Source organism: Strix uralensis, chromosome 3 (genome assembly GCF_047716275.1).
Source record: "Strix uralensis isolate ZFMK-TIS-50842 chromosome 3, bStrUra1, whole genome shotgun sequence".
NCBI lineage: Eukaryota > Metazoa > Chordata > Aves > Strigiformes > Strigidae > Strix > Strix uralensis.
In genome coordinates this window covers 63,309,315-63,321,951 of record NC_133974.1, presented here as the reverse complement: position 1 = coordinate 63,321,951, position 12,637 = coordinate 63,309,315, and the positions used below count along the sequence as shown (strand labels likewise).

General features: G+C 38.4%; 1 protein-coding gene across 3 annotated transcripts in view; it reads left to right on the top strand.

Moving 5' to 3' along the window:
* MOXD1 (monooxygenase DBH like 1) overlaps nucleotides 1–4,905 on the top strand; it is a 55,417-nt gene extending 50,512 nt beyond the window's left edge. For all 3 annotated transcript variants that reach the window (XM_074864775.1, XM_074864772.1, XM_074864773.1), the window contains exons 11-12: nucleotides 1,583–1,751; nucleotides 4,409–4,905. In XM_074864775.1, the coding sequence (XP_074720876.1) occupies nucleotides 1,583–1,751; nucleotides 4,409–4,573 (334 nt within the window). In that variant the 3' untranslated portion in view covers nucleotides 4,574–4,905. The remainder of the gene's footprint in view (nucleotides 1–1,582; nucleotides 1,752–4,408) is intronic.
* The last annotated feature ends 7,732 nt before the right edge of the window (nucleotides 4,906–12,637 follow it).

The window sequence follows — 12,637 nt, the reverse complement described above, 5'->3', positions numbered from 1 at the left end:
AAAATGCACATTTGGCCTGGGGAAATAAAGATGTTTTGAATAGAGTAAGTATGCAGACTGTCTGCCGCAAATGGAATAGTAATTAGAAGAAGAGATTATTAATGCCTCTAGTATTTATGACCTAATCCACAATTCTTGTTTCATTAAACTCTGTCAGCCTAAGGGTATGTGACCTGATACTCATCTCTCTTGTGTCAGTCTTACACTGAAATTGCTTCACTGACTCCTGTAAAGTTTCTCTTGTCTTACACATGAAGGCAAACTGGAAGCAGGATCAAGGCACTGTGGCTCACTTTAAAACTCTTTTTCCTCAGTCTGGTGGCACAGACAGTGGTATAAATCATGAGTAACGGAGATGAAAGCAATTGGGACACAATAGTGTAAAATAAATGCTTGATTAAAATGATGTCCTTTGTGCCTAGATGTTGAGTAGAGCAGAACTTTGACATAGGCAGCACTTAACCCAAAGTAAGTGGGAGACAGCCTACTGCAAGATAACACAGGTCTGACTAAAGTGCTTTGAAAAGATAACTCATGCTCGAACCAAAGTATTAATTAGGTTCCTTAAATAAAGTTTTAGCTGCTTTCATTCTTCCACTAGCTGTACTGGACTTTTCATTTTTAAAAAACTTGACCCATTTACCATGTTATTTCCATTCATCCCAGTAGAGTCAAACAAGGAGGAAGCAAGAACAGTAGAAAACATTTTCTTTAGCTGTTTGGGTTGTTGTTGGTTTGGTTTTTTTTTGTTGTGGGTTTTTATTTATTTATTTATTTATTTATTTTTATTTTCCTTCATTATTTTCTCTGAGTTTTCTTGAAAAAAATTAAAAGAAATCTCATTCCTTCCCTTTCCACATCTTTGACTGGTGGGGAATGGGATTGGCCCCACTTGTTCATGGGGAGGATTACCACATGTGGGCACATAGTCAGATCTCTCACAGTTGCACAGCAGGTCTCTATCCCACCCCTTACCAAAAATCTCCTTGCTGCCGGCATGTAGGGACATGACAAAAGGCAATGTCCACAAGACCAGTTATTCTCATTTGATCTTTTGGCACTGCTGCCAACCAATGCATGTTAGAGCAACTCCTGTGCTAGGCTGAGTTTTGATCTATTATTTGAGTTACGACCAGAGCTTGGCAGAGCCATCTGGAAGTAGCTTTCTAATGGCAAACGTTTCTTTGCAACACTGTCTGCCAAGCCTAGTAGAGGGTGTGGCTTTTTGTTTTGTTTTTTGAGAAGTTACAGCAGATCTGTTTTGTATTGCTTGTGTATTCACTTTGTAGATCAGAGAAGAGCAATATAATTCTTTTTCTTAACTTAAAGTCCTTCATTTCTAAAAGCATCTAGCAGCAAGTCCTAAACTACTGATGAACTTTCATATAAGTTTGTCAAAATCAATGAAACTACATCAGTTTTCAGTAACAGAGAACTTAGCTGAGAATGTGAGTTTGGCATAATATACATATTAATAGTACATTTGTTTTTCTGAGTAGATTCACCAAAAGCTTTTCCTCATCAGTTCGAACTTGATGATATTTATCTATTTTTAAAAATATATTTATTTATTTTTCTTTAGGACTTGGCCTTTTATTATCAAGAGTCCTAAACAATATAAAAACCTGTCTTTTATGGATGCAATGAACAAATTCCAGTGGTCCAGATCGAAGGGTCTCTCCTATAATGAACTTGTGCTTAAACTACCAGTGAACGTGAGATGTTCAAAAACAGATAATGCAGAATGGTCGGTAAGTCTAAGTGTTGAAAAGGAGTAAACAATGCCATGAAACAAATGTGATTTACTGTGCTTCATTGTGTATGAATAAGTACCTGGCTATACGTCTTTAGACTGTTTACATGGCTATATTACGTTTACATACAATAACAAAGGTTGAGAATGTTTTAGCAATGCTTTCACCTAACTGGAATTCTAGAAGTATTTAAAAGAATAGAAAAGTTGGTGCACTTGAGATCAGTAATATGGAGTCTTTCAGTGTGTCTGGGACTGATCAGGGAGTAACCATATGTGTCCAGATCAGGTGACCAAGTTAGAAAGCTCCTTTCCCTTGACTGCCTCCACTGGCAATGACTTATGTCAGGGTCTTGCAATAGATGATTCAAAATCCCTAAACCAGGTTTCTTCTCTGAGTCACTCTGTAGGAGGAAGCTTATTGACTGCATAAGAAAGCCTCAAGAATCTAACTTCTTGACTCTGGCATCTAGACTACCTAAAGTTATATGAGTACTCTTCCAATATCTTTTGCTTTTTTGTTCGTCTTGTGTCTTAGAGATATCTATAGTATTGGGCCAAAAAAAGTACATTTGGGTTGTTTGTTTTCTTTGTGCACCTTTGGAAGATTTTTTCTTCTATAGTTTTCCTTTCCCAATTCTCTTGATGAATAAATCTGTGAGATAAAAAATAATTCCCTTGTAAGTTATTTATTATAAATGTCTACTGGTATTTTAACAGGGCTGCTGGGAAAAGCTGTCATCTTTAGTATTGATGTGTGTTTATAAAGAACTACTAGTGCATGTAGTATCATCCCTGAAGGAGATGCTGAAAAGTATATACCGCTCCTTGAACTCCTTTAGAGAGTCCAAATTCAAGACTCCATTTTACTTTTTTGAGCTTTTCTGCTCAGAAGGGGAGATTGTCTCATTGTACTGGCTTATCTCCTACCATGATTTTAGGCCAGGCTAACAGAGCTGATACGATATACTACCTATGAAATGCTTCCTAGAAAAGGACCTTTGCCTCATTCTCATCACCCCACAGAACAGCCCATGCTGCCTTGTAGCGGGTCACACAGTGCTTTCAGGTTGTGGAGAAATTGCCCTTCCTGCAGCTGCGTTCTCAAGTCTTTCCAACATCAATCAGACTGTTTTGCCCATGACATGTCAAAGAAACACTGTGTACTATAAGTAATCAGAGAGTTTCTGGGTTTTTTTCTGTTATTTGTCCTACTGCAGACCTGTGAAAAGTAGTTATTGACAGTACATGCGACTATTCACCAGTTTTGGTTAAACTTCTTGACCTTTGCAACTGCTGGTCGGTAGCAGCTGTGTAGCCACTCTTTCACTGACTATTTGTCAGAGGACAAGTTAAGATGATGAAAAGCACACAGAAATTTTATCAAGAGGGGATAGGCTTCTCTTTTTTTTTTTAAAAAAATGCTATGCTTTCTGGAAAATGCTGTTCCCCTTTATCTTACAGGATGAAGGAACAATACTTACAACTTAAGGAATGTAGTCGAAGGGTGAGCTCACTGGAACTGGGAGTGCTTAGATCTTCCTTTTAATCATAGTTTCCTATTTCAAATGACTAGGGCATATTCATCAAAACTAAGATTAGGACTCTTTCCTTTCCCCTCCCTTATTAGTGATATTACATTAAATTGGCCATCCTCATCAAAACAAGAACAGATTTAACCTAAATGGTCAAACAATCAGTGAGTTGTAACAAGAAGGAATAAATTTGAAGCAGAGGAATTGAGCTGAAAATACCTTCATCCTTCTGTAGGAATGGTTCCTTGATGAGTTTTCACTTTGTGTTGTGTTTGCTAGGGTTAAGTCAATATTTAGATTTTTTTTTTTTTTCTGCGGTGCAGGATAATTGCAACATGGGAAAAAAACAAAGCAATAACATGATGTGCAGGTGGGCATTTAAACTTTCAAAAATGTTTGTGCCCAGGAGCTTGCTTTTTTACAGATCTTCTTTTCATGTAGGGAGTACATTTAGGAAAAACATAGCCAAGCAGTCTACCCAAATAGTTATGTCCAACTCCATAAAAGTTGCACTGAGTTCTAAGGGAAGAGTAAAAAATGCTCAATGTATAGAAATATGACAGTGCTGTAGGTGACTTTGCTTCAGCAGGGACATTGGAACAGGTGACCTCCAGAGATCTCTGCTAACTTCAACCATTCTGTGATTCTGTGAAATCATGAATACACAATTAACTGCCTTGTACATGCAAGTGTAAGCCTTGTGTATATACAAATGAATGTGTTCAAATATCATCCTATATCCCTATAGCACTGGTTTACAAGGTTAACTTCCATCTTTATCTGCCAGAAAGATGAAAACAAAAAACAAGCCAACTGAACAAAGCAAAATAATGTCATACCAATCAACCAATGGAAGCCTAACCTTGCTTTACTGGAGAGGATGCCAGTGTGCACAGCTGCTTCCAAGCTGAGAACAATGGATGTGCACACTGGCTTATCATCTGGCGTGCAATATATTAATGTTTTTACTGAGCTTGATGTCTCCACAGTAAGAGTCACAACCCCACTACAAAACTAACAGTAGATTGTCATTGAAGCTGCCAACTAGTTAGAGAGCAAAATACAGATTTCTAATCTTATGTGACAAAACTCTAATAATTTTTTATTATTTTAATTGCAGATCCAAGGCATGACAGCTTTACCCCCTGAAATAGAGAGACCGTACAAGACAGAACCAGTAATATGCAGCTCATCTTCCCCTTTACATTGCAGTTTATTCCTCACCCTGTTGTTTATTGTACATGTCACAGCCAGTACCGTAGGAAACATTGGGCCCTTTGTATAATAATTTTTATTCATTTCTGTTCTGTGTGCCATGCAAGTTCTGATGTGTTTGCACTGTTGCTATTGTAGATTTATTTTTTTACATATTAATAAACTAAATTTGCCAGTTCAAAATAAAATGTGTACTTCCTCTGAAAACTGTGGCGATTTTAGTTTTCATTGTAAAGTATGTATAAAACACAGTAGATACACTGGCACATTGCATATTGCATATTAAAATCTTTTCCCGTACCATTTTGTAACACTTTGTCCTGGCTCTTTCACGTGGTGTTTTCAAAATCAACTATGTATATGGGTAAAATTAATAAACTAAAAGCAACTTAGTTAACCACATTCAACCTGGTGTGTGCTGTATTATTTTGTCTCAGTTCTTGACATCTGCATGTTATGAAATTATTGCTGTATGTCTTGCAAACATGTGTTTGGGCATGTCTTACTGACATGTGGCATAAAGCTACAGGAAGGATTCATTCAGGGAGGACATTTCTGAGAGCAGCACATTGCAAACTGTCTCAAGTCCTAAGAGAAGTGGATGCTATGGGTGTGAAAGGGATGAAAATGCAGGTGGAACCCCAAATCTTCCCATAGTGATTCCTGTACGAGCACTTTAACTTGGTAGGGATTTCTTTTCCCCAGTCCCTGGCAATTCAGTGCGTTTCTTTTGTCTTAAGGTGTTTGTACAGTGAATAAAGTTTTGGTGAGGTATAGGCACACCTTTGCTAGATATGATCTGGACAGCAGTAGCAATAAAGATCTATCTCACAGCCAGGCTCTGGCACGCAGAGGGAACCAGCATATAAGCCTGCCAGGAGCTATTGTTAGCACATGCCAAGCATCATGATAGGCCAAACTGTTAATTAAGTGGTTATTTTTGTGTCTAGTATTCAATTTTTTATTTATTTGTTTATTTATTTGGAAATCTGCAACTTTTTACTCAGATGGTATTGGGCAGGGAAGGTTCCCAAAAGATGCCTAATTTATTGCTCCCCAATTAAATTATGCAACACAGTAGAAAAGGACTTTGAACATCAAAAAAACCCCTTATTTTCATAGCCAGAGTGCAGTTACAGTAAACTATAATTTTTTCCACAGTGCTGCATAAACTTTACTGGAGTGTGGCTATAAAAATAGTCTGTTTTGCATGTTGAGAGTGTTTCCCTGACCAGTGCAACAATTGCACTACAACTAACCTCTGTAGACTTAGTTACATATGTACATTTTATGTCATTGAGCACTCTTGTGCAGTGTGGTGAGTCCAGAGCAGATCAAGAACCTGATTGAGCTGAGATAAACTGATTTTCTGAACATTTTTGTTCATTGACTGTTAACGACTGATACCTATCTGTGCAGTTGCACCTCTTAATGGGGGCAGGTTGTTCTGATGCAAAGAAATATCACATAAGAAGGAAAATAAAGAGAGGATTTGGGAACTGTTCTCACTGTATTTGAGAAGTGAGTAGGAAAGCATGGCAAAGCTGGTAAGGCTCCTTTGTGGGTAGCCAAAGTGACAATGTGTGTGACAATTGACACAGAAGAGAGGCATTGAAGCAGCTAACGCCTTAAGTAGAGATGAGAGAATTAATCAAGTATAGGCTAATTTTCCAGGAGCTATAACAATCTCACTACAAAATTTATGCATAAAGGGAGTTTAAAATGAGCCATGAAGACAGAGGTTCACAGGGCCTACTAAATCCTCCTGATGCTGCAGTCTGTACTTAGGGTAAAAACAACTCCCACCAAATCCTAGGAAATCTCTTTGCTGTTGCTGGGCAGCTGCTTGTTCTAAACGTACCTGGACAGTGGTATGTTCCACTGTCCTTCCTACTGGTGCTGGATAAGGTAAAGAAAAGGTGTATGCCAAATAATATGAATTTTTTTATGTCACCCCCCTGAAGTTTCAATAAAGAAATGTAACTATTTAGGTGTCTTGTTCCTGCCAGCAGAACAATTATGCTTTTCTGTTTCATGTTCCTGAGTAGAACTGGTTGAAAAATGAAAAATAACAGTCACAGTGAATTATAGGCAGAAAAATCTTCAGAGTGTTTATTTGTACAGATCTGTTCTGAATGTGAAAAGCTAGGGCAGCCTCCAGCTAAGATATTACAGAGTCCAGGGTGCATCTTGTTGTAAAAGCAGTCAGCGGGAGCCTTGTCCTTTCTTACACTTAAACCCTTCCCTGAAGTGGACACATTTGAACAGCTTTTTGTCAGGGACCGAGGGGAAAAATAATAGGGAATGAAATGAGAAAAGATCATTTGTGTTGGACAGGGGAGCCCTTTCACATACAATGCCCTCTCTCATTTGCTAATAGACATGGGCTACTGGCATCAGTCCTATGATGATTTGGTTTGCAACAAGGTCTAGGGTTATTTTCCATCCACTTGGCTGTTTTCTGATTTGATGCAGTTTCTTATCTATGGGGATTTCCTTTCCATGGGCACCCATCCTATGAACATGTGAAGAGATGGGTGTTTGTTGTTACCATCCAGTATGCCACAAGATGATGTAAAGCAAAGCCAGCTCAGAAAGGATGTCTGTGAGACGTAATTGCCAGTATATCAGGAAGACCTGCTGTATACACTAAAAGTTCATTTTGTTTAACCTGCAACAGTGTTTTATGACTTCTGGAGGAATGGAAAGGAAAATTTGGTTTCACAGGTAAATAAAAAGAGACACTGGTGATACAGTTCTGGGATACTTCCAACTAAAAGGAACGAAAACAAATGCAAGCACATTACATTATTAAAGAAACTTAAGAAAATAAATGAAGAAAGTCTGAAATTGTTGAAAATTCAAAGAAAAGGTAAAGGTGACAAATGCCACAAACTATGCCACTGAAGCAAAAATATGTGGGGTAAACAGATACCTGGTCACATTGCACACGAAAAAGCTCTCAGGCGCAGATTTCTGTGGTTTTCTTTCAATACTGTGCTATGCTAAAACATATACTTTTGCATTGTATTGCAACCCAAAGCTTTCATAATAGCTATAGTTAAAAGTATATACAGTGAATACTGTTTTCAAGCAAACAATGGTAAAGGAGAAGATGTTGAGTATATACTAGGAAATCAATGAGTTAGGGATGATGAACACGAAATGACTAAACGTAATACCTCCTTTTAACAATTTTGCCATTCAAAGCTTTTCAACATGAAAAAATGTGTTAAGAGTTTCTAGTGAGAAGCTAAATATATAAATATTTTAGTGGGATAAGGAGTTGCATTCTGGAACAGCAGAAAATCCCATTCTCCTTAAATCAGATTCCCCATGCAATGGTGACTGTCACCTGTAGACTAGATATACTATTAATACTACCTAATCCCTTTTGGTTTCATTATTTTTTCTTTATGAAGCTTCCATTTAATGAACATATGGCTCTCCTCAAATATTCATGTTATCTGAATCAACAACCATTTGGGATTTTGCCCATGTGTCTTAAAAGCAGGACTCAGGAAGACTGGGAAAGGAGCATTGAAGTTTGTGTAGCTCTTTGATTTGCCCCTACAGAGGAGGTTGATATTCTCTGTTTGCATACCCCATCCACAAGGTCCATCCTACAGCCCCATGTCAGCCCAACTGTGCTGGGCTTAAGCCCTTTCTCTGAGGAGGTCTGGCTTGGTAACAGAACTGGCTGGTTAAAAAGAGGGAGTGTATGGCCACGTTATCCCAGATGCTGAAGAGGCACAAATTTAATAAATAAAACCCAGCAGAAACACTGGCCTCATTCTCCTCTTTGCTCCCTTCATGCAGAAAGTGACTATTTTTAGACCAATTATTACTTCTGGAATGTTTAAGAATTTCCACTCCTTCTACTTTCTGCCTCTTATTTGTGACTTTTGGTACATCCCTGTCTTTGCATGAGAGAGAGAGATAGCAAACTATCCCAGACCTTTTAGCAGAGGGGAAACCTGGGAGAAGAAAATGACAGCTGTGGCACAGAGAGCTCTTATGGGCTGCTTCCTCCATCCCCACGGAGGTTTCCTTGTGCCATGGGTACACCCAGAAGCTTAAGACCCCTAGAGACCACCACCCTATGGGCGCAGTGAGCCTGACACAGGCTGACCAAAGGGGTGGGGGCAACCATACAGTTTTCTTTCTTCAGCCCCTGTAAAGTGCTTGTGGTGCAGGTGCCTGCCCCTGGCTACCAAAACCTAAAGCCTGGTACTTAGTGTGCTCACCTAGGATAAAGGTATAAACATAATTTATGTTTACACATCAAAATTAGCAAAATAGAATATTTTCCCAGACTGAATTTTTACTTTTGTGGTAAGTACAGTTTGCAAGAAAACTATAAGTTATCAGGTGAACATAAGATGATTTAGGATGTCTTAAACTGTGACTTATAGTCTGCTTCTGAGATCTGGCGATTTTAGAATGAGTTACTGCATCCTGCTCAAACAAAGGCATGCTGAAATTCAGTACAAGCTCTTCCAAACTACTGACCAAGAATCACACCTATCATCACTTGAACAATCCCACATAATCAGATGTGGCTCTTCCTGTTATCCAATTGGTTTGCATTGTATCCACAGAATTCAAGGTTGAAAAGCATTTTCAACAGGTACAGTTACACTGCAATTTTTTACGGCTACGAATGTGTTTCTCTGCTAAATTTGTGACTGCTTCTCCTACTCATCCTGCTCTTCTTCAAGGTAAGATGAATATTACCTAGATGAAGTAATGCTCATGGAGGAGCATTTTCTTCTGCGTAGTGTGTAAATGCCAACATTAAATGGTGCAAAATGATTTTTAAGTGCTGTCATTAGGATAATTGTTGTAAAATCTACTTTACCCTGGTTTGTGTAACTGCAGAAGGCAGAGGAGAACAGTAACTCCTGCTTCCAGTACCTACACTAAATCTGACTACCTTCAAGACAACCTGTAAACACTTTAAAGACTACATGTACCACAGCTGTAAAAATATGCAGAGAACAGGAAGCTTTTCCCAGACAACTGTGGTGAGTGAACCACTGAACCCAGCAACACTTGTTTGCTCCATGTCCTGCCTTTCCAGTCTTTGTAGCACTGGTGGTGACCTGTCATTTATGACTTCAGAGGCGACTTCTCTGCTGGCTGTGCGTGGAGAAGTTCAGGGGCTCTGCTGCTCTTTACCCCTTGGCCATGGTGAGGAGGGCTAGAACTGACTGTGGCCCCCGGGTTTGTCATGGCTGCCCTGAAAATTGCCTTGGGTCTGAATGAAACTGATAAGGAGTAGGTGAAATATATTTCCTTGTTTTTAAAATACACTCACAAAACTGGGTAAGACTGTATTTTAATATGTGACACAAACTGTGAACTGAAGAAACCACATAGTCAGATTATATATATACTACATGGATTTTAAATATTCATGGATGCTGAATATAAAGGTATAAAGAAACTGGGACTTTTTTAATGGTGCAAAGGAGGGCAATTGCTCTGATATATAGGGAAAATATTTAGTACCCTTCAAATAACTGCCTTAAAAGCAAAATCTTCATTATAATATAACCATCGTTCATGGTTAGGAAGGTTGATGAATGGTGTAGAGGTGTCTGATTAAATACTTGTTGGAGTGTTCTTTTGAAATTAATGAAGTTTAAATGTTTTTTTTTTTTTTAAGACGGTCTTTCGAATTAAATATCCACCCTTTTACTTAAATGCAAAGAAACCTTAAAAGTGTAAATAAATTACTTCAGAAAGAGGAAGGGTGATATGCTGGGAGTGTGCAAGTGATAACATTACAGGCTCAGATGGTAGTAACTGCCTTATCACCACTTGCTGAGAATAGAACCATTGTGCAATTCTTTGCTTGCTCCCTTGACTAGAAGAGTCCAAGATGGACAGAGTACAGCTTGTGTTAGCTAGGACAGGCAAAAGCTTTCATCTCTCAGACTTACTAGGATTAAATTATTTCTATTTAATTTTATTTGAGTTAAACTATTTCTACTGTTTTTAATTATTAAGATCATACTGCAGGAATAAACTTTTATTATGTCATAGGCAGCATATAGACAACTAACTAAATAGATATGTATTGCAGCAGTTCTTACCTTGCAGAGCATGCTTTTTGGAAGAGGGTTGACTGTCTGTCTGAAATGTCACAACCTCTTAATAATTGAAAAGATACAGAATATGCAATGGGACATATTTCCCATTCAACTTAGACCTTTTCCTTGTCTTTTAAGCCTTAGTTGATAAAAGTATATGTAGGTTGTTTTTTTTTTTTTTTTTGTACTTACTGTACGAAAGACAGCCCTTTTTTCCTATGTGCCGTGCATCCCTACATACTGTTGATTTTACCTGGGAGTTCCTTAAATGACATCAAGTGTTATTCCCTCTACCTAGCTTCAAGCCAGTTGACTCCTCTAGTTGCTCTTTTTAGCAGAGGAGGATGGTGCAGAATATGGGTCTTCCTGGGACAACTTTCCCCTGGCAGTATTTCATGTGAAGGAATGCTTTGCACAAGATCATATGAACAAAATATTTACTTTAAGTGAATGTCTTTTTACACTTGCTACTCTGTATGTCACAGACTCATGTAACAGCGAATCTGAGGCATCACATCTTATCTAGGACAACATACTGCAATTTCACTATCAATACAACTAACACTGTGGTGTTGAGGTGACCTCTGAGGCACAGAAAACAGACTGTATAAATACTCCTGGAGACTCAGAGTTACTGGCAAAGTAAATTGCCTTTTGTGAGGCTGTTCTCTCCTTTCCTATGTATGCCTCCCATGGGTTACACATACATCACCTTGTAAATATTTTCAGCTTCTTGCATCTTAGTGAGCAAGAAACCAGCTGGGAGCTGAATGTTCTCTTACTAATTAACCACCAGGCAGCCTCATTACAAGTGGTTTACAATTCCCTTATGAAACAGTGTCAAAGCAAAAAAAAATTACTCCATCCTTTAGCTTTACAGGCCTGAGCAACCCTCTCCTCAGCTCATTGTCATTATTTGAACATGATTTAACTTTCCTGTTTGCAGTGATTTTTAAGAAAGATAACAGTATTTTTTCACTGGAAATTTCTAATCTCTTGAAAGGAAACCTGGCAAAAGCCAAGCTGCTAACTCCTTCCCCTGCTCTAACCTAGTGACCAGGGAATAAAAGGTTCTTACAGCTTGACAGAATACTGCTTTATGAAGGAACAAAAATAATATGATAATCTCAAATGGCTTTCAGGTTTATTTAAGCATATGTTATCAGTACCATAGAAAATACATTAAAAATGCCTACTTAATCAAGGCAAACAGCATTTCTGTGGATCTCCTGTTGGTTTTACAAAAAATTTCTGCTCTCAGGACTAAAAGAGGATGTTACGTAGTATATTTTTCTTTTTCATTGGTTGTCTTAAGATTATACGACTGGCTTGTCATCAGAGGATGTCTTAAGATATTTGAGGGATAGGGTTTGAAAACTTCTTTATAACCTGTGCAAAACCTGCAAGGCGTTTCTGGGGAATACAGAAAACTTCTATAAATATCTATGTCTTTTAGACATCAAGTTACAAGTCTGCAATATGCTGTGAAAGCCATAAAAGCTGCTCAAGTGTTGGCCATTATTTGTGGCATCATGTAATAAATCTGACAGAAGCTACTCTCAGATTGTGGCTCTCTAGGGAGACTGTAATTGAAATACTGAACCTGGACACATTTTTAGGTTGGATTCACTGCTGATGGAAGGTGACACAAATCCATTATAGAGCTATATGAGTCTACCTCATCCTTCAACAGCAAAGGATTTGGTCCTTCAAGGCTGTCAACATTTAGAAAAGCAGGTCAGAAAGTTGAGGAAGGCACCACAGAAACCTGACAGCAGGAAAAGGAATGTAAAGATAAATATGTCCAGCTGAACATACCTCTAGAGGTTAGAGCTTTTTAGCTAGGGTGGGAAAGAACTGAGCTGTAGAGAAAAGAGATCCCTATATATGACATCTGTGGGTATTTTTGAAAGGCGTGATGGAAGGAACAACTGGCTTCAGAGGTACCCACAGTCTGGTGAAATCCTTTAATACCAAGCCTAGGAGTCCGGGGCTCAGTAGTCTACCCATGCCATCACCAGAAATATTCGTGCAGC